Source organism: Lepidochelys olivacea (genome assembly GCF_965140295.1).
Source record: "Lepidochelys olivacea isolate rLepOli2 genome assembly, chromosome: 3".
Classification (NCBI taxonomy): Eukaryota; Metazoa; Chordata; order Testudines; family Cheloniidae; genus Lepidochelys; species Lepidochelys olivacea.
This window is the reverse complement of record NC_140413.1, coordinates 3,220,689-3,242,923: the sequence shown is the minus strand read 5'-3', so window position 1 is coordinate 3,242,923 and position 22,235 is coordinate 3,220,689. Positions and strand designations below refer to the sequence as shown.

Sequence of the window (22,235 nt, the reverse complement as noted above, 5' to 3'; positions counted from 1 at the left end):
CTGCCCCGCCCCTTTCCTTTATACAAGGAAACTAGGGAAAATGTCACTGTTTAGTCAAAACTGTCTTGGAAAAGTCTGTGCCCTCACAGTTGCAAACGGAACAAGCCCTGTTCTGTTTAAAGACAGAAAAAACCAAGCCCAAAGTTACAGGTTGATGTGACATATGCAGCGTAGTTGTAGCCATGTCAGTCCCAGCATATTGGAGAGACATGGTGGGGGAGACCAGACCTTTTATTGGACCGACATTGGTTGCTGCTGAGAGTGACAAGCTTTAGAGCCACACAGGTCTGGGAAAGGTACTCCCAGCGGCCCAGCAAAATGCAGAGTGGAACAGATTATTGTCTGAAGATGAGCTCTGTGGGGCTGAAAGCTTGTCTCTCTTACCAACAGAAATAGACTGATGTGAGATGAATCCTCCCATAATCCTGGTTTGGAGAGCGCAGCTCATCTGCATGGCTGACAGCAGACAATGTAACCGAGAAACAATTTGATACTGATTTCAAATTCTTACACTGCTCCTATTTTTTTCCTTCATGGTTCAATGTACTGCAGACTGTATTAAAACATGGAACTAGGCTGCCCTGGGGGAAGCTGGATAGGGACAGTTTCATATAAACATATTCAGTTTCTTTCTTAGCGTTTGATTCTGGAGCACAATTCCGCAGCACAGTGTGGATTCTGGGGCAAATTGCGTGGAGCCCTTTACTCTTATTTTCAAGAGCCCAGAATAGCCTGGTGATGGCTCCAAGCAGACAAGCCTCAGAGTACATAGTGCTTGAAACCATCAGTGTCAGTGTAAATAAATCAAGGGAAGACAAAAAAAACCTGCCCAGTCTTCAACTTCTTCTCTGGTTTATTAAGGCTGACAAGTATCTCAAGCAGTTATAGTGACTTCCCAATGCGGTTTGGACTCTGCACCATTCTTTAGAAACACCACCTCATCCAACTCAGATTGCATCTCCTCTTTAATAAGCCACATCCCTAACTGGGCAGTTGAGCCTAAGAGGCTGTAGATGGACACACTAAATACTTGGCAATTCTGTTTTAAAACAGCTCTTCACATTCCCAGACTGCATTACTCATTTCTTCCATAAGACAAACCCTGTTTATAAAGAGTTACCGTGAAGTTTTGGTTAACTACAGGACCCCTGACAGGCCTAAGAGCCACACTAACTGTTTGGTGGTGTATTCGACAGAGCGTTAATTTGTTCCAGATCACTGACGGGGTAACGAGAAGATATTTACAAAGGCCACCAGAAATCCTTTTCGAGAAGGATCACAGATATATTGTTAGTGCATTGAAATGGCATTGCCTGGCACAGGACAGGTCCAATTCCATTCAGCAGTTCCTTGTCCTCTTACTGCGGGTAAAGTTCCACAATCATTGCATGGCCCTGAAATGGAGAAGCAAAGCATGGTTACTTTAGTCTGAAAGGCACTGTCTGGAGTAAACATACAAGCCACCAGAAGAGCTTCATTTCCAAAGGATGTTAGTCATATTGTAGGAACTGGAAGAGATTAATAGCAGGCTTTTACTCAGTGGCAGCACGCCACAGACATCGGTTGGATTATCTGGTGCCGTTCCTGAAGCACTGAACGAAGCAATACTTTCCTTTCAGGGGATGGGATTAGAAAGTATGCCGCAGGCTACTCAGGAGTGTCCTCCTCGCCCAAATTAGAATGATTACGCAGCTTCCACAGAGAGGCTCAGCTAGCCCTCTTTAGATTGGTTTACTGAGGATAGGACTGGTCTGGCTGTGACCTCTCAAGTTACTGAGTAACCCAATCTACTGCTGCTAACCACAACTGCCTAACAACAATAGGTGTAATACTTCTCTAGAGCTTTCCAAGTACCACTGGAAAGCAGGTGGTATCTGGCTTTTTCACACAGGGGTTCTTGTTCCTTACATGGGGAGATGGAACCTAACAAGCCAGACTTCAGTAAGATCCTCAGGGTTCATGAGATAGTGAAAACCACCACCGCCAAAACCACAGCAGAGTAAAGAAGGGTCTTTGAATCATTCCTCCCTTTCATACTATATCAACAGGGACATGGAGCACTGGCCACCAAATCAGGGTCACTCTCAGACAGCACTGAAATGCTGCAAAAGCAAGCCTGGCTGGCTCCTTAGCCCAGCTGCCTGGACAGTATTAAGGCCACCTGATGGTAACAAACTTCAAAGCTGCACTGATGTCCGACGTACACAGGACAGGACTTCTTGGTACCAAGAGGAAGAGAGGAATTCCTGCCTTCCCAGCAGAGGTCACAATGCTAGCAAGCCTATGCAGCGTTACCTGTCCTCCCGCAGCGCAGGCAGCTACCACACCGTACTGCCCTCCTTCCTTCTTCAGCCTGTGAGCCACAGTCATTACTAACCGGCAGCCAGTGGCACCAAAAGGGTGCCCCAGAGACAGGGAGCCACCCCACTTATTGAACTTCTCCAGAGGCGGGGCTCCAACCTGCAAGAACAAACCAAAGGAACAGGTTTGCCAACCTCTGCCTCCAAGGAGCCTGTCCCGCTCCCTCCGAGTCCTTCCTGCCGCAGATGATCAGTCCCTGATCTCCATGTTGGGTCATCTGAAGAGTTCTACTAGGCCAGCTAGTCTCTGCTGCTGGCGCACTCCCTAGAGTTTACATTTGTGTTTCACTGCAGTGTAAGCAAATGCGAGGCTTTATGGTGATAGGACGCCATCTACAGCCAGTTAGCTGTGAGGACAGTGGTTTCATCTCACCTATCATTTCTACTGAGAAACGTTAGCCGCACAGCTCTAGGGTCTTTGCCTTCTCTTTGTGCTGAAGTGCCAGAGGTCACGTCAGAGTAGCGACAGCTCCTCAAACTAGGAAGAACTGAACCAAATTATTGATTTTTAGGAAACTGAGTATTTCTCCCTTGTATAAACACAATACAGGCCTTAGAACTGCTATGCCGTTCTGATATGTTTTAACAGCAAGGAATTAGAATTACAAAAGCAACACTGACCTTAAAACCTGCATCCTCATTATGTCCTTACCTTAGACTTTCTGCCCATGTAGTTTTGTGCAAACCAATCCGAATCCATAGCTTTGAAGTTAGCCAAAATCTGCCCCTAGAAGGGAGAGGGGAAAGACTCAAGGACTACAGCAGACACAGAATGAAGTACAGTAAAAGCTGTGTTATCCAGCCTGGTACCAACTGGAAAGTTCTATAAACCGGCATTTCTAATCTTCATAGAAAGTCCAGTTTATAGTTTAGCTGGCGCCTGCCTGGCTCCACATGGCTCCCCAGAAGCGGCAACATGTCCCTGCTGCTCCTAGATAGAGGCTCAGCAGGCGGCTCTGCGCACTGCCTCCGCCCACAGGTGCCACCCCCGCAACTCCTATTGGCCGTGGTTCCCAGCCAATGGGAGCTGCAGAGCCAGCGTTCGGGGCAGGGGCAGCGCCGCCTGCCGCACCTCCGACTAGGAGTGGCAGGGACAGGTCGCTGATTGTGGGGAGCTGCCCAAGGTGAGTGCCCTCCCCGCCCCTGGATCCGGCACCCTGAAACCCCAACCCCCTGCCTTGAGCCCCCTCCTGCACCCAAACTCCTTCCCTCTTAGTTAAAGTAGCATTTTTCACTTACCGGCACCCCCCATTCCCAACTATTCCAACATGCCAGATAGAAAAGCTTTTACTGTGTATGGTGGAGTACGAACAAGTTAGGAGTATCTTAGTTTCCTAAAACTAGTCAGTGTCAAGAAGGATCAACACAGCTGGCTGTACACAAAGGGCTCAAAGGAGCATCATTTGCATGAGCCTTGTCCCAGCCAGATGACACCTTAGAGAAAAATGTTGCCTCTGATTAGCTGAATAAACCGTCTGCACAGAGCACCTCAGCACAGACTAACTGTTCATGTGCAAGCTCATAGCGTGCACATAGAAAACCCTCCACCCGATGAAGGGAACTGAGTAACAGAGCTCTTTCCACTCTTGACATAAAACCAGAGGAAATATCCTTGCTATAGATCTTACGCAGGAGAACCCAGATCTGCAACCCAAGACACATTGGTGTGTTACCTCATCCATGCATGTTCCTGTGCAGATACTTACAGCGAAAGCTTCGTGAAATTCAAACACATCAATATCGGCCATTGTTAGACCAGCCCTCTCCAACACCTTGGGAGTACCATACGTTGGCCTAAAGAGTCAGAAAAGCAAGTGACATTAATGCATGTGTTCCATGGACTCCTCCCCCATTCCTTCACTACGATCCCTATTACATCCTCCTCGCTCTCAAAATGGAGCTGCAGCGTTTAAGATGCCAAACAAGTAAGCGCTCACGAAGCTTTCAGCCTCTCCCACTTAAACTGATGTACAACCCAAAAGTCACTACCACCCCATACAGAGATGCGTTAGGCAGGTGAAGATGAGCATTTCACCCCATTTCTAAAGTTAATTGACCTCTTCTGGTTTCGTGTGCAAGTCTGGCAAGTCCAGACATCAAATCCAATTAGCTGGATTTTAATCACATCAAATTTTCCACGTCTTGAGATGTATGCTAACATCAACACTAAGTATTAGATCATCCCTGACAGGTGTTTGTCAAACCTGCTTTAAAAATCTGTGATGGAGATTCCACAACCTCCCTGGACAATTTATTCCAGTGCAAAGTCTTGTGACTTGTTTCTTGGATGGCTATGGCAGCTTAATACTGCCACACGTATCAATAACCTGCGGCAACACCGTGCCATGCACATGCCTGAGTACCCATAACTGTATTACGCTCACACATTCTACAGGAAGTGAAGCATTTAGTGATAGTAACTGATAATGTCCAGCAATGCTAAGTGTTTGACTGTGCTGTCCATAAGCCATGACCTACCCCAGCAGGAGCTGGTCCTTTGGATCCTGGGAGACGTACACAAAATCCCTGCACAAGAAAAGCACCATTAGTCCCAGAAGAGAAAACAAAAGCAAGACCAGCTTTCAGAAGCCAGATGGAACAGTTCCTTCTACCTTAGGTAGGCCTTTGGTTTATATCCCATCGCCAGAGCCTTCTCCTCAGACATTATCAGAACTGCCGAAGCACCATCCGTCTGAAACAGCCAGACAAACTCAGTTAGGCAATTACTCACAGAGCACCCACACCATGCAAAGGTGGCAAGTCTCTAAGTTTTTGTACAGGGCCCCGGTTGCTGTAGCAGACACTATCGGAGTACAAACAAACAAAATACACACGCTGCTCTATAAACTTATCTGTAACTATCCACCAGAAAGTTACATTACAGGTCACACGTGTCTGCTTCTAATCCATTAGGCTGTGGAACGGACAAGCTCCCAAGAAAACTGGCAAAAGCCCCAACACTTAGGATAAAGAACTAGGTAAAATACACCGTAGGGAGCACTGGTTGAGGCAGATGGATAAGACGACCCATGAGTGGGCTGGCCAAACCAGTACGGCTGCTGTGATAGCCATAGCATACACAGATGCGGCTCTTTAGTAAATTCGTTTTTGGCAGAATGATGGCCGGTGAATTTTACGCGTGGGTGCCATTTTGGCAACTACAGTGCTTGCATAGTCTGAGTTTCACAGCACTGTAATTGGTTCATGTTTGCAAAACTAAATACTAATATTTTACAGCACAGTGTCCTTGATGCATCGATTGTATGCGGTCTCAACAGGAGAATGTGTTCCCAAGTTAACCCTCAGCTCTGCTGTATGCAGTGTCCCTTACATGCCAATATTTCAAGCAGGGTCAGTCCTAAAGTACTATCAGACCCCAGCAAGTTCCCGGGAACTCCAGGCAGAAAACGCTGTTGTTACTTGTGAAGCCCCAGCGTTACTTGTAGCACAAAGAAAGGAGCCGTTATTGCAAAACGTGAACAGGATCTAAACATGAAAGCACCTCCTCTGTGCTGCACTTGGGGACAGGACACATACCTCGTGCATTCTGGGGGAGACTTTCAAAGGCATAAAGGGCTGTTTGAATGAAGTCGGGTGCCTAAGTCACTGGGAATTGGGTGTGTAACTCCCATTTGTGCCTTGGGAAATCTTCCCTTGTCCTCTTCTGAGGGCAATTATAATGAAGCCAACAGGTAAAACAGCCTCAAGTGTTTACAACGAACCTTTTGTTTTTATTTCGGGGGTTTGCTAAATTAAAAGTTGTTTAAGAGAAAATGCAAGTGTCACTTTGCAACTTAAAGTGGATGACATTATGGAAAAGCCAACGAAGTCATAGTAGCATTAACGTCACAGAAATATAGTCTAGGTAGCTGCAGTAGGTAGAAAAATAGACCAGTCTCACATATTGCTACCCAAATGGATGGCGGTGTACATTACCAGGAAGGAGGAGTTGGCAGCTGTGACAGTCCCATAAGGTTTGACAAAAGCAGCTTTCAGTTTACCCATCTGCTCCATTGAAGAAGGACGGACTCCATTATCTCTGATGACTGTATCTTTGCCTGTTAAAACACAGCATTAACTTCAGAAGGAAGCCACAAGTCCTCCTTTTCTTTCTAGAAGGAAGTGCGTATCATACCCCACTTTGCAGAAAAGAACTCGAGAGAGAGCGAGTAAGAGCGAGAGAAAGTTCTATTTTCCATGGAAAAAGGAATGCAAGGAAAGAAGGGAGGTGTCATTCATTTTATTTGATTTCTTGCCAAAACAGTTTAGTGTAAAAGGGAACAGTCTTGAGTATTGAAAAAATTCTGCTTCTTTCAAATTGATGATTTTCTGAAATAAGCTTTCTAAGGAGCACAGCTGGCATGTGCTTCATCACACTGGCACTTTTACTAGGCTTGTTTTTAAACTGGACTTGTGATTCCATGCAAAAACATGCTTCCCTGTGGTGTACCTTGTTGCTTGTTAAGTCTTTGATACAAAGAGCAGGAGGATTCCTCACCTGTGATCTGCCCCGTACTAAGGCAATAATCACCAAATAAGCAGGGATATGGAGTAGGGTGCTTCAAGATTTAGATCACAGACTCAGCAAGGACACATGCTCCTGGATCACTACTTTGTTGTGCAGGGACAGGTTGTAAATTAAAGGTTTTAAATAGACTTGACACTGCTGAGGAGTGAAAGTGTGCCAAGAGATACAGAACTCCATGACTTGGGCCCTGGCCACTTTCCCTTATAAAGGGAGTGGCACAATTTTGGGTCAGCATTAGAACACACGGCTTTTACCTGGCACTTTGAAGGGTATCACATCAGTGAGCAGCCCCTCATCCTGGGCTTTCCTGGCCAAAGTGTGGGAACGGAGGGCGTACTCATCTTGTTCTACACGGGAGATGGCAAAGGCAGCAGCCAACCGGTCTGCTGAGTGTCCCATGGTCTCACTGGTGGAAAACTCTGCTACCGCTGGGAGCTAGAAGAAAAGGAAGCACAAGGTAAGCATATGTAAATACCATCTGTTCCAATGGTGGTTGTGGGCACCAAACTATACTATACCACTGGAATTTAATACTTGGTTACGTTTCACACATGTAAATCCCTGAAGTCCTCCATTCATAAAACAGAGCGATTAACTTTACACAAATAATGCACATTATCCTACTAAGATCAACTAAACTAGAGGAATCCCCACTTCTGAACCACAGGAATGCCCAAACTTTGACCGAGTAAAGGCCATGCTGGCCACTTGCCAGGGGCTCGAGGTCTGGTCCCAAGTTGCATACAATGAGGAAGGTAGCAGCTGGCCTTGTATTTAATATGGAGCTGCAGACCAGAGAGACTACAGGCCCCAAAACGAAGCGAGGCCAGGCTGCTCGGAGCAATGCATGCTGGGGCCTGCAGCCTCCATGGCCCACACCTCCATAGGAAGTAGTATGCTACACAAGTGGGCCAAATTCAAGTCATCCCTTATTTAGGATTTAGTCCTCCTCCATCCTGAGAGAATGGATGACAGCTTCATCCACACACGTGAGCCAAGACTCCCACGCTGCTGGATGTGCTATTTTTAGGGCCCTTCATTTTCAGTTTTTATTTTAATTTTTCCCAGGAATTTATCAAAGTTTATTACCACAACACCACAAACAGGGGAAAAATCAGTGCAAAAAACAATTCATAATTTTTTTGGGTAAATATCGGGGTTTGTTTTGGTGGACGGAAAGAAGGGGAAGAAAGTATTCAGTGGATTAATGCTTTGAATTTCGTTCAACGTGGTTTGCTGCAGAACTAAAACAGCACTCAAAACACGCCACCTCAGAGTTAAGAAAACAATACATCTCTAATCCCCAAATAAAACTTTTCATCTGAATAAACAGTTTACTGTTGTAGACTTAGAGTTATTAGCCTGTAAATATTTACATTTAATAATTGAGTCACACCATTTGCAGTGCATTTACTCAACTTCATCCTTTTCTCCTGTTTTTGTTTTTTTAAAAACTTTCAAATACTTCCCTGTGTTCGGAAATGTATTTTGAGACCGATTTTCGTTTTCTTCTCATTTTAGTGGGTCAAATCTTTAAACCGTTATCTGCTAACAGCTTGAAATGCATACATGGTGGTGTGAGATTCATCAGTACGTTCAGACACACATGCACTTCAGAGCTTGCGTGCGTGCCTGTTTGTTTATTGTGTATCTTCTAGACTAATACAGAGCCTTACTTCAACAGGCAGCTTTGCATATATACACAGACTAATGTATTATCATAATACATATATCTCATGCCATGTATTGTATTTTCCTAATAAAAAGTTATTTTTATCTATTTGAATGATACAAAAGTAGGGTGAAAAAAAATCAGAAAAAAATTGAATAATGTTTTTTGTAAAATCAGAGAATTTTTCAGTAAAAATTGGTTTAAACTGCAAACGAAAGGGCTTAGCTATTTTCCCGTTCTGGGAGTCTGCAGAATTCAAATCTGGGTCTCTTATCTCTCAACTGCACTTTGAGTCTCTGCACTAAATGAAGATAAAGGATTCTCTATTAATAGTATGTGCACAAAAATAGCCTCTCTGGTGAGGACAGAACTCCAGGAGCCTTCAGATCATTCACTGTGAATAAAACCCTTTTCCACCACTTTACAAGTCACCTTTTCTCCGACCATGAGAGCAGGTGGGGGGGCTCCCTTTACATCACAAAGTGGAGAGAACACTATCTAAATGGGCAGGCTGTCCTTTCTCACCTATTATTATGAAAGCATTCAGTATCCTGCAGGATTGGACCCTGGAGAATAAATGGATTTTGTATTTAAGAGGTGTCAGTCAGATGCACAATCCCATTAATAGTGGGAGGGGAATGCTTTCCTCTGTATTCAATGTGTTGAAAATGCACGCAATGTGTCACTACTTGCTTGAAGAGCAATTCATTTCGTCCCTCAAACTCCAGGCTCTAAGAGTTTCAGAAGGTCGCGACGAATGGCACGGTATTTAGGCTGGTAAGGTAAGTGTCACCATTACACATTTTAATGTCTTCAGTAAACCTTCTATGCTACGAGTTCAACGAGTTGGGAAAAGAGGTATTTTGAAGTTTAAATTGGTGAAGCTCACTAAGTGCTAGCCTGACTGTCAGGGAACCATGTAGGCAAAAGCCATACGTAGTTCCTCAAAAAGAAAAGGAGGACTTGTGGCACCTTAGAGACTAACCAATTTATTTGAGCATAAGCTTATGCTCAAATAAATTGATTAGTCTCTAAGGTGCCACAAGTCCTCCTGTTCTTTTTGCGAATACAGACTAACACGGCTGCTACTCCGAAACCTGTGGTTCCTCAAAGAATTTTAGGAGCTATGCTAATTCATTGAAATCTCAGCCTACACCTAGGCAGGTGGCATGATGCAGAAGAACCATAGTCTACACCCCCAATTAACCGTCACCATGTTGAATTCTCCACAGGGGCAAAATTATATTCCTTTCCCCTAGAGTGTGTGTTATTTTACAAGTGGCTATCAAATGGCAAACTGCAAAGGAGGACAGAATTGAGAACCCTAGACACCTACTGAGAGATGGAAAGGAGGAGATTTACCTCTGGGGCAAAGTAATCAGGACGGATTTTAACAACCAGTGCCAGTCTCTGGCCCAAGGTCTTGGCCCTGTTAAGGGAGAGCAAAGTCTTCCTCATCTTCCTGCTGTGACGAATTGGAACATCTGACATTAACTCCACACCACCAGCTACCACCACATCACACTGGCCAGATGCAATCAGACCGACACCTACAGGAAGCGATGGAGAAGATCATCAGAAGCATGGGCGGACTTCTTTAAAAGAAGCTGAAATACTTTCACTTACTGAAGAGAAGCAACAACTAATCAAGGATTTCTCAGGAGTAGATGCAACCAACATCTCTAATCAAAGTTTTTCACAAAATGAAACTCCAAAAAACCTTTGTTTCAGGTCTATTGAAATGTTTCATTTCTATAAATTCAAAACTTTTTTTTTCTGATTTTGACAAAATTAACAATATTCCAAATATTCTCCTGTGTTCTATAATTTTGCTTCTACTTCCCACTATTTTCATGCAAGAAATTGAGGCAACAATATCCCTCAAACAATTTGGGGTAGAAACCTGGATCTTCAATTTTTGCTCAATTTGGGCTACGCTGAAGGTGATGTTAGCATAAAAGGCTACAACTTTGTCAAGTTCAAGTCTTTACCTTTCAGTTTTAATGGACAATTTTGAATCTGAGTGGAGACTGCTCCGGAATGAAACTGATGATCAAGAGCTCCTGAAGGCCTGGAACACGTACTTCAAAAATCTCTGCTAAATTTTACTGAACCAGTGGTTCAATAGAGGCCCTCCATCTAAGCCTCCTCCAGACACTTGACACTTAACTGTGTTCATTAAGATGTGCAGGTAGGACAGGGGAAGAGAAGAGAGGCTGCTAATGCCATCTTCTAATCTACTACCTGTTCTTTCAGCCAACATACCTGTGGTCATAGCTTGGTTTGAAGAGATGCAAGCCATAGTGACTGTGTGGGCTGGAGTTTTATCCGAGAAGCCAGCTCCCAAAGCAGCCTATGGGCAACACAAAATAATGATTAAAAAACCCCACCAGCTCGACCTCGCAGTGCTTGCTTCTTGAAGCATTAAATGCCAGACATCTTTGCAGAATTTAAGCTGCAAACGTGTCAAGTTTCCACCTACACAGCTGAGGTAAGGCATTCTGCATGCGTTCACTATGAGGAATCTTCCTTCTATTGCAAGCAGAGAGCTGGTCTGCTGCCTGCCTCTCAAAGCTCTTTATCAAACTACACGGACAACCATCGGCAGACCCTAAATGAACAGACAAATTCCTCTTATACAACGCAGCACTGTATTTCTGAAAACTTTTGCTTCACCCTGTCATCTATTATTTATAGATGCAAGAAAATAAATGTAATTTTGTTTGAGAACTTGAATACACTGCAATAGAATACAAGCTGTAATTTACATACAACTGAACATTAAATGTTTGCAGCAGACCAAGCTTTCCTGAAAGTAAGGATGTATAATGGGAATGACAACAAGCTTTAACAGAGCAGGGAGTGGAGGCCTGTGTCACAAAAGAATAACTATTCTGGAATATGTGTTGCCATAAGACGACACACCTTAATTGACACATGGCCAACTAGTTTAAAGTTCAAACCTTCTCTGGAAGTTAAAATTAAACCAGTCTCAGCTGACTGACAGGAGGTCAAAGAAATCACTTGCACATACAAAAATAAACTGCTGATTGAATCTGAGCAGCACTGGTAATAACAAGCGCAGTTAGGAGAAATTATGTAACAAGTTTTAGGTGGGATCCTTTCTGGTGGAATGGCACTGACTGCTGCGCAGAACACCAGCTGAGGTTTCAGAAGCTAGGCTGATTAGAGCAGAATCATGTCTAATGTTATGGAGATGGCTTTACAGTACCAGATCTCTACACTCTTTTCCCTGTATTATATATAGTCACTTCTCTCTTTACATCTGCCACCAGGAAAAGCAGCTAAGCTGGCACTCTCCAGAGCACTCAAATGCTGCATCTTGGTTCGACCAGCTTTATTTTTCAAACAATATTGTAGTGTTATCAAGTATTTCTGGCAAACCAGAGCTTGATCCCAAGTGGACAGTTCAAGCAGAATGATTAATCATCCCTTACCAGGGTCCTGCTTTTCTGGTAATCCCCAAGGAGGGATTTCACAGTGCACACTATTAGAAATGACAGGGTAGATTTATGATTTTAACTAAGGGTTTTAACTAACTAAGGATGGGAGTGCCATTTAATTACTTGAAGCACAACGGGCTTATTTTCCCAATCCACAAGGAGCAGCGATGAACTGATTCTTTCATAGGAGTTAGTTCACTCAGGTTAGCTGTTTAAACCAGCTTTACAGAATACCTGCTTCATTTAACCCACCTCTCTAGCAACATTGCTTGTTTTCACCTCCTGGATAACTGTGCCATAAACAATGTAATCAACAACTTCCTTCGGGACGTTGGTCCGGTTCAGCAACCCTCTGAGAGAAGAAGTCAGACAAGAAAATCTGCACCAACGAATAAAGTGGTAACTTTGCCAAGGTCCCCAGGCACTCAATTTCAAAAGCTAGCCTGCAAAATAGGGACAACAGCGAGCATGCTTCCCTAATTCAGAGACGAGGTTGAATATATAGCTGCCCACAGAAAGAGCTGTGATCATCAAGTGGAAAGGGACTCAAAATAAAACAGGGAAACTCCACTTCTTCTTCAATAACAGTCGTCCCCACCCTCCCTCCCCCAATGCTCAAGTGGTTACTACCTCTCTTTCTCAGCTTGGGGCAGCCTCAAGTCAAAACTTGGGGAGAGAAGAGGGAGTCAGATGTCAAGCCAGCCTACCCCTCAGTGTCTGAACACCTACTGCTTCTACAGGGATACACAGAAGACAAGCAGCAATTTTTTCATATTTCCATAGAAAATACTGTGTACAAATGCTCCAGGATATCCGTACAAACAAGCCTATACACCTCTGTACCCCATTGCAGGGATATATATATAAAACTAAAATAAACACAAATTTGAATTCTGACTTCCTCAAACCATCATGTAAAAGGTAAGAGTAAACATGATGCAGGTAGGGGTCCCTATGGCAACTTACTAATGCTACTACCAAATCCAAGTGCCCAGCGCACACCACTTAACATCAGCCTGCAGTCCGTGAATATAAAGTGCACTGTTTGCACGCCGCCAGTCAATCAGACTGACTATCTGAATGGGGGTTCCAAAGAGGATGGAGCTAGGCTGTTCGGTCATCTGCCACCACTGAGAACAAGGAGCCATGGTCTCAAGTTGCAGTGCGGGAGGTCTTGATTGGATAATAGGAAACACTATTTCACTAGGAGGGTGGTGAAGCACTGGAATGGGCTACCTAGGGAGGTGATGGAATCTCCATCCTTAGAGGTTTTTAAGGCCTGGCTCGACAAAGCCCTGGCTGGGATGATTTAGTTGGTGTTGGTCCTGCTTTGAGCAGGGGATTGGACTAGATGACCTCCGGAGGACTCTTCCAACCCTAATACTCTATGAATCTCTCCTCTGGCTCCCCCTTGGCTACTGCATCAACCTCACAGCCAAGGCTTGGCATGACTCCAACCTAGCCTTCATCTCGGACCTCAACTCTTTCGGCAGCATGTTCCCACTGCCCATCAACAATGCCAGCCTTGACAAACTCCTCCCCCCATGCCCCAAATTCCTGCCTTCACACCTTCTTCCACACTGCCCCCAGAGGTAAGTAAGGAATGACCTCCCAAGGTGCCAGAACCCCATCTTCCCTCATTCAAATCCCTCCCAGTGACCCTCCTTTCCCACAGGACACGCAAACACTGTCAAACTGTAGACTGGAGAAGGCATCAGAGAGAAGAGGGATGAAATGAGAGAGGAGAAACACACACACACTACTAAGGTAGCTTTCCCTGGGTCTCAGTCACTGTCCCAATTTGCTCACCGTTCATTTTTCGTATTATACAGCGTCAAGCACATTCAATAGTAGATCATTTGAAGCAGAGCTGGCCAGGAGGATGACACAACGTCCCCCTACCATGCACTTAGACAGTGCCTTCCTTCTCAGTAGTATCACCATTTTGCACATAAGTAACCTGAGGTACAGCGGTGAAATGACTTGTCCTTGGTCACATAGTTGAGTGACAAAGCAGGGAATACAACCTAGGAACCCTGGTTCCCAGCATTATTATCAGCACTAAATTAACCTCCCAGCACAAAACCCCAGGGCCAGCTAGCTTTCTGAGCTCCTCTTCCACTCAATTCTTGTTTACTCACTGCAGCGAGGCTCTGGCCAAGTCATGCGGCATCAGATCTGCATATCTGGAAGTTAAGACAGATAGATTTACAAAATAATCCCTGAAGTTATTTTATCATACCATTCAGAGTATATATTAATAGACCAGACACAGTATGGCAACAGATGAGCAATCACGGAGCCTCTTCACTTAAAAATGGCCATTTCACAGCCTTGGTTTGTGGAGACAAAGGTGTCTATATGTGAAAAATCAACGTACAACTGCTGTATTAAGGAAAATCCTGAAACAAGATATAGCAACAGCAAAAGTCGAAACTCCATCCCCTGTTTACCGTAGGGAAGCGTTAGTAATGGCCCTGATTCAGCTACGAAGTTAATGGCATTAAGTAACAGGTTTCTAACAATCATCTGATGTAGTTTTTCACTCCTGCTGCTGCTACTGGACTATGCCTGGGTCCTGGAAACAGTTTTCAATCATAGGTGCAGTCACGTGAATGGCATGTGAAGACAGATCCGTTGGGCTGAATGTTACTGACTGTGAACAGTGGTCATATGTCAAGCCTAGAGAACCAAACATCCCAACCCAGCCCTTACACATCCCAATATACACAGGGTTTTCTTTGTATTATTTAGTAATTCATCCTCAGTTCTCATCAGAATGTACTCTCTCCTTTCCCGAGCCAGACTGTCACACTGACTATGCCAGTTTCCTTACAGTTATTATAAAGAAGAGAGGAACCACTAGATCACCTCTGCCTAACATAAGGACCACATGGTTGCAGCTACAGCCTTAGTTGATTGCAATCTTTTAGCTGGTGCTAATCCCTGTCAAGGAACAGTGGAGTTTCAAGATCTGTATTCTAACTCTTGGGGAAAATCAGATAACTTTGGAATGCCCAACCCCTTCAAGTTTGTAATATGTAGCAGGGCTCACATATAGTTTCACCTGTATAACAGCAACCAGTGACCTTGTCAAGATTAAAAACACAATACAAGAAGGAAGGGACCAAAACAAACCACCAAGATGATCAAACCAGTAAAGATCAGAAAAACAAGTTGTTAAACTCCTTGCAGGTATTACATTCATTACTCTTTCCTATTAGGAGTAAGAGTAGCTACAAATGTCTGAACACTGAGCAAGCCAACATCAGGCACTGAATGAAGTGAAAGCAGTTAGAGCAGTACAAGTATACCAAGTTTTCCTTTCTGATTCTCCCTGAATCTTTCTATACGATTAACCAAAGCAAAGAGGTATTTTCTTTTCATACTTACGAGGTGCCAGACTGTAAAAATGGAATGCGGACCCCATCGACCACAACAATATTCTTCACACCATTTTTGGCTAAGGTTTTCTTACTCTTGGGCTGGACTGTTTGAAGAAAATATTTAAACAGCTGTTGGCTAGAATCTGAACAAGTCTGCAGCAAGATTTTATTTAAAAAATAAATACTACTAGAAAGATCGGGTAATGTTCTTCGGTGGTTAAGTCCTACATCAAGTAATTAGGAATCCTGGATTGAATTCTTGTCTCCCCATGGCATGCAGCCTGATCCTGGGCAAGTCACTTTACTTTGCTGTATCCCAGTTCCCTCATCTGTAAAGTGATTCATTGAAGAGCATGCAGTGAGCCAACAGCAGAGTTGGGAACAAGACATCCAATTCCTGACTCCCATTCCCAGTTAGCACTAGGATACTGTGGCAACAGGGTGCCTTTGAAATGCTGGATCACAGTAATTAGAAACAAAAGAGACCTATTTGAACACCAAATTCACCCTTTACCTCCCATCCCTTAGAGTAAGATAAAGTAATATACTGCAATACAGTAACATCTGACTGATCACTGCCAGGGGGCATTCTGGACTTGGTTCTAGAAATATACAACTAATAAAAAGACGCAATGGGTCACATTTCTAGTGCAATCAGGGCTTAAGAGTCTCATGATTTGTTAAAACAACAATATGAAGTGGCTGCATTTAGAAGACCGAGAAGGGCCATGGGATGTAAAAGCTGCTTAAATCCAGCTAAGCATGAGAGCTTAAGCAAGTGAAAGTGCAAGTATGAAGATTCTGCCTAGTACTTGTGTTATTATAAGTGGATTATTTGAGTAAAGCCAAGGGCAAGCATGGGCTATTTCCCAAATCAGAGTCACTAGGCCCAAAATGGTTCAGGGAACCAGAGACACTGAGGATTAAAACAATCAACAGCTAAATGAAGCAGCACTTGAGAACCCCAGCAGCCATTTTTAGTATCTAACTGCATATACTCACATTAAAGCCTAAGCCCCTTACTCTGTGCCACCAACTGGACCTTATACCCAATACCACAAGCCTTTTCTGGCCAGGGACATCTCTTGGTAGGCAGGAGGGCCTACCAAGCCTAGGCCATTACAGTTTATCCCCTTTTTGTATGGGTCCTCCAAGCTAGGACACCATCTCATCTATTATGGTCTGAGCTTTGGTTCAGGTCTTCTTCTGGGCTATGGTGAGTCTTTTCTATTGCTTTTCTGCAGCTGTCACTAACAACCTAGTGGGATTCTTAGGGTCCATAGGGCTGCCTACACAAAGACCATCCTACCTCCCAGTACCAGAGCCAGACAAGCTCCATCAGTTCCCGACCCTAAGGAAGGATGTCTCTCACTTTCTGAATTTCCCTCTGGTTAGATGAGGAAAACCCATTAAAAGTCAGTTTCGCTGTCAGGTTCCCAATGCTGCAATGGAGTTGCAAAAACTCCAGAGAAAGCTTTGTTTTAAAGTCCCAATATATTTCCATTGGTCTTAGATTTTATAAAATGAACCAAATATTAACTGACCTCCTCTCTTGAATTATGCACATTGAGTTCTTCTCCCCTCACTTTTTTTCACATTTTCCACATTCCATATCAATAGGATATGGACTATCTTGACATAGCAGGATATATAAACTCTACCAAACATTAGGATGTATCAGATATCAAGGTGTGTCATGCCATTTTATAGCTGCCTGCTACCAACTCTGATAGTCTGCAGCCAATGGTAGGATTTGCACTCCATATCTTCTCAACAAAAATTGGGACTCATCTCTGACACATTAGAAACATGTGAGATGCAAGGTGTTAGTTTTTAAGACTATTTTAAACACTGACATTTGCTATATGTTGGGAATCGGAAGCCATATCGAATAGCCATAGAATTAAAGGAATAAGTACACAAATCAGAGACATTAGTTTTGTTTGTCCTCATAAGAAAGGGACTGACAGAAAAGGAATTTTTATCCAGTCTAAAAATAAGGAAGTCCTACAGTCTGAAGGATTGGAGTTTTGTTATTAAAAAAAGGAAAGTCAGGGAACCTCATTGCAAAAAGATTAGATTCTCTTTAATAAGGCAATATAAGATGAGCACCCTTGCTTTCTGAAATATGCTTACGTAGAAGAGAAAAATCAGATATTTAGTAGATTTGTTCTTTTCACAGACCAGCTTTGATGTACTGGAAAAATATTTTGGCAACATATTCCTATGTTCATAGTTTTAGAAATGTACTCTGAAAAAAAAAGATTACACTGTTTCTGTATCTGTCTGCGATAGGTGCAGGGATGGGGAGGCACCTTGCAAATTTAATCTTTCAGCAGTGAGATTTTTAGCTCTTTACCTGCGGCATGTGACAGAGGGGAGCAGCTGAAGGATCTTGCAGCTGAAACACAAAAGACAGAAGCAAAACAATTACTAACAAAAAAAATTACCTATAATACTTTAAAATGTGCTATAATAGTAGGAAAAATTTAGACAAGTAATCTATGGTAACTGCACATTTAGAGAAAAATTTTGTGTACATTGTGTACAACCAGTTTGTGGGTTTTTCACAGCAACAGGAGAGAAAAACACTTTAAAAATAGGAAAAGTGGCTGTAAAAAAATCACAGTGTCAAGGAGACTTGGGTGCAGTTGGCACACCTGAATCTACTTTTAACCACTTTTTAAAAACAGCTAAATTGGCAGTGTCCTTTTACATGGCATCAACTTAATTTTTTAATAACGGGAAGAACACTTACAGAATCTGACAGCCCATGTGGAGCTAGCAGGGACGCTTCTGATAGCATGGCTCAATATGGAAGTCATTTTGAAATCTAAAGCAGCAGAGGAGGGGAAACAAACAGTTAGTTTGTTCAGAAGTTTCAGGACGGGCAAGCTACCCCCTTCACACACAGCCAAAGAAAATGGAGATACAGAAGATCCATCAAGGTCAACCTAGTGTCCAGTGGGGGAGGGACTGTCTTGTTGTGGTGGGTTTGTACTGTGCCTAACACTGGAGCTTTAGGTGCGATTGCAATACAAGTTAATCATAAACATGCCTCTTCTAAGATCAGGGCGGTTCAGTATGTTGCACGGTGTTCTGGGCAGACCCACTTTAAAATGCCCCCCCACCCCCTCTTGCTGTTGGTTTGCTCATCCAGGCACTTCATCCCTTCCCGGATTAGTAACAAACAACCCCCGCCCGTGCGGCGCCTCCTCCCGGAATCCGATCGGTGCAGATGCGCGGGCCAGGCAGGACGAGCTGGGGCCGCTGCCCCCTGAGCTCAGCTCCCTGCACCCGTCCTGGGGATCAGCTCCAGGGCAGGAGCACAGGTCACCCGCGCTGCCCAACCCCTGCCCGCAGCTTCCCCCGGCCAGAGAACCCAGCTCTGCCGCCGGCCCCCACCCCTCGCAGCCCGCCGCCCTCCCTCCCTGCAGCCTCTTCCAGCCAGGCCCACCGCCTCCTTCAGCGAGCCCCGCCCCCCCACAGCCACCCCCTCCCCGAGCTGAGCCCAGCCCAACCCCCCCGCCACAGGCCTCCCAAGCTGCTGTCATTGCCTCCCCTTCCCACCCCCGAGCCCACCCCCCCGCCACAGGCCTCCCAAGCTGCTGTCATTGCCTCCCCTTCCCACCCCCGAGCCCACCCCCCCGCCACAGGCCTCCCAAGCTGCTCTCACCGCCCCCCCTTCCCGCCCCCCGCCCCCAACCCCCCGCCACAGGCCTCCCAAGCTCCTGTCATTGCCCCCCCTTCCCACCCCCCCGCCACAGGCCTCCCAAGCTCCTCTCACCGCCCCCCCTTCCCGCCCCCGAGCCCACCCCCCCGCCACAGGCCTCCCAAGCTGCTCTCACCGCCCCCCCTTCCCGCCCCCCGCCACAGGCCTCCCAAGCTCCTGTCATTGCCCCCCCTTCCCGCCCCCACCCCCGAGCCCAACCCCCCGCCACAGGCCTCCCAAGCTGCTCTCACCGCCCCCCCTTCCCGCCCCCCGCCCCCAACCCCCCGCCACAGGCCTCCCAAGCTCCTGTCATTGCCCCCCCCTTCCCGCCCCCGAGCCCCCGCCACAGGCCTCCCAAGCTGCTGTCACCGGGGCTCCCGGAGCTCCCCCCCGCCCAGCAGGTCCCCGGGCCTCGCGCCGGGTCCCACCTCAGGGCTGGGGCACCACCGCTCCCGCCGCGCCGCGCCGGCAACTCCCTTCTCCCGAACGACGCCCGAGGGCCGCCCCGTCTCTCCCGGCCGCGCCCCGGCTCAGGAAAGACCCCTCCTGCCCCCCCATAGCTACCCGCGGCACTGCCTGATGGGAGCCCGCTCCTCCCCCCGTCTGTCTGACCCCCTCGCCCCACCCCACCCCTCGCCTCCGATGTAACGGGCAGAGGGAAGGTTTGGGTGCCTAGTGAGGGGGGCGGGCCAGGGTTCGGGCTCGGCTTGGGGGTGAGTGAATCAGGCGACGCCAAGGGCAGCCCCGAAGGACCGGCGTATGAAAAGCCCCCGCTCCACCCGCGGGCGGGTCCTGGCGCCGCTTCTCTCATTCGACCTCCCTGAGCAAGATGGCGGCCGCGGTGCGGGCGATCGGGAGCCTGACGCGCTTCACGGCTGCTGCCAAGTACTGTCCGCCCCGCCGCGCCGGCCTCCCAGGTGAGGGGCCGCCCGGGGGCAGCCGCGTTTCTGGGGAGGGGGCTAGTCCCGCTCTCGGGGGTGGGGGCTGGGGCTGCACCTCTGCCGGGGGGGGGGGAGGCAAGTCTCGCTCTCGGGGGCGGAGGGGGGGGGCTGGGGCTGCACCTCTGCCGGGGGGGGGGCGGCAAGTCCCGCTCTCGGGGGCGGAGGGGGGGGGCTGGGGCTGCACCTCTGCCGGGGGGGGGCGGCAAGTCCCGCTCTCGGGGGCGGAGGGGGGGGGCTGGGGCTGCACCTCTGCCGGGGGGGGGGCGGCAAGTCCCGCTCTCGGGGGCGGAGGGGGGGGGCTGGGGCTGCACCTCTGCCGGGGGGGGGGCGGCAAGTCCCGCTCTCGGGGGCGGAGGGGGGGAGCTGGGGCTGCACCTCTGCCGGGGGGGGGCGGCAAGTCCCGCTCTCGGGGGCGGAGGGGGGGGGCTGGGGCTGCACCTCTGCCGGGGGGGGGGCGGCAAGTCCCGCTCTCGGGGGCGGGGGAGGGGAGCTGGGGCTGCACCTCTGCCGGGGGGGGGGGGGCGGCAAGTCCCGCTCTCGGGGGCGGGGGAGGGGAGCTGGGGCTGCACCTCTGCCGGGGGGGGGGGCGGCAAGTCCCGCTCTCGGGGGCGGAGGGGGGGAGCTGGGGCTGTGCCTTTGCCGGGGAGGGGGGAGGCAAGTCCCGCTCTCGGGGGCGGAGGGGGGGGGCTGGGGCTGCACCTCTGCCGGGGGGGGGAGGCAAGTCCCGCTCGCGGGGGAGGGGGGGGGCTGGGGCTGCACCTCTGCCGGTGGGGGGGAGGCAAGTCCCGCTCTCGGGGGCGGGGGAGGGGGGGGGCTGGGGCTGCACCTCTGCCGGGGGGGGGGAGGCAAGTCCCGCTCTCGGGGGCGGAGGGGGGGGGCGGGGGCTGCACCTCTGCTGGGGGGGGGGAGGCAAGTCCCGCTCTCGGGGGCGGAGGGGGGGGGCTGGGGCTGCACCTCTGCCGGGGGGGGGGGGAGGCAAGTCCCGCTCTCGGGGGAGGGGGGGGGGCTGGGGCTGCACCTCTGCCGGCGGGGGGGAGGCAAGTCCCGCTCTCGGGGGCGGAGGGGGGGGGCTGGGGCTGCACCTCTGCCGGGGGGGGGGGAGGCAAGTCCCGCTCTCGGGGGTGGGGGCTGGGGCTGCACCTCTGCCGGGGGGGGGGAGGCAAGTCCCGCTCTCGGGGGCGGAGGGGGGGGGCTGGGGCTGCACCTCTGCCGGGGGGGGGGAGGCAAGTCCCGCTCTCGGGGGCGGAGGGGGGGGGCTGGGGCTGCACCTCTGCCGGGGGGGGGAGGCAAGTCCCGCTCTCGGGGGTGGGGGCTGGGGCTGCACCTCTGCCGGGGGGGGGCGGCAAGTCCCGCTCTCGGGGGCGGAGGGGGGGAGCTGGGGCTGCGCCTCTGCCGGGGGGGAGCTGGGGCTGTGCCTTTGCCGGGGGGGCAAGGCTTGGTCTCTGGGGGGGCAGGGTTGGGCCCACACCTCTGTCTGGGTGGGGTTATGGTGGGGCAAGGCCTGCTCTCTGTGGTGGGGGCTCTGCCTCCCCTGGCGCGTCCCCGGCACGTGGTGGGGCCCCCGCTGCCTACCCCCAGGTTCCCTGTGCCCACGGGGAGGCCGCTGGCTGCAGTGTCTGGGCGAGGAGTCAGTGCTGCCCTGCGGGAGGGAAGGGCAGGGCAGGGCGCTGTTTAATGTGGAGTGTGGGGCTTGGTCCGCATTGCTTGTTCGAATCCTGCTGCTGTAGGGGCCAGGCAGCATCTGTTGACCCCCTGGGGCTGCCTGGGGCCTGGCACTGACCAGTCCTGCCCAGAAAAGGGGGAGCAGGGGGGTAGGCCTGAGCGTTCCCAACTGACAGGTCTTGGGATCCTCTCCGGCACCTTCCAGCCACTCTAGAAGTGTCGCACTCCTCAATATCTGGACCTTACTGAGTTTTAAATCTGCAGCTTGGGGGACTCTGAAGTTATAATACACCTCCACTGTTCTTTTTCCCAATGGTCTTCTTCACACTGGCGATTTGGGTGGTGATAGGTTTTAATGAATAGATTAATTTGGTTTAAGATAAATTAAAGTTAATGGGCTCTATTCAGGAGTGTGGCTGTCTCAGGGAACTGGGATTCCAATATAAAACCTGTCCCCTGGATTAAGAGCCCACTGAATTTCGCACAAACAAGCAAACTACAATTGGATCT

The 22,235-nt window shown here is 48.5% G+C and overlaps 2 protein-coding genes across 3 annotated transcripts in view; one reads left to right on the top strand and one right to left on the bottom strand.

Annotated features, from left to right (window-relative positions):
- Nucleotides 1-835: 835 nt before the first annotated feature.
- HADHB (hydroxyacyl-CoA dehydrogenase trifunctional multienzyme complex subunit beta) lies at nucleotides 836-19,673 on the bottom strand. The gene is made up of 16 exons (XM_084623158.1): nucleotides 19,551-19,673; nucleotides 18,169-18,243; nucleotides 17,770-17,811; nucleotides 15,418-15,514; nucleotides 14,166-14,210; nucleotides 12,277-12,376; nucleotides 10,826-10,913; nucleotides 9,923-10,110; nucleotides 7,143-7,323; nucleotides 6,297-6,418; nucleotides 4,973-5,052; nucleotides 4,839-4,886; nucleotides 4,067-4,154; nucleotides 3,013-3,087; nucleotides 2,296-2,460; nucleotides 836-1,394 (listed from the first exon to the last, which is right to left on the bottom strand). Exons 2-16 carry the CDS (start codon nucleotides 18,233-18,235, stop codon nucleotides 1,359-1,361), a joined length of 1,422 nt encoding a protein of 473 aa, XP_084479284.1. The 5' UTR covers nucleotides 18,236-18,243; nucleotides 19,551-19,673; the 3' UTR covers nucleotides 836-1,358.
- A 186-nt stretch (nucleotides 19,674-19,859) lies between these two features.
- HADHA (hydroxyacyl-CoA dehydrogenase trifunctional multienzyme complex subunit alpha) overlaps nucleotides 19,860-22,235 on the top strand; it is a 38,736-nt gene continuing 36,360 nt past the window's right edge. Inside the window, exon 1 of one of the 2 annotated variants that reach the window (XM_084623157.1) lies at nucleotides 19,860-20,039. In XM_084623157.1, coding sequence (XP_084479283.1) covers nucleotides 19,882-20,039 — 158 coding nt within the window. In that variant the 5' untranslated portion in view covers nucleotides 19,860-19,881. The remainder of the gene's footprint in view (nucleotides 20,040-22,235) is intronic. The other variant, XM_084623156.1, reaches the window with a different exon arrangement.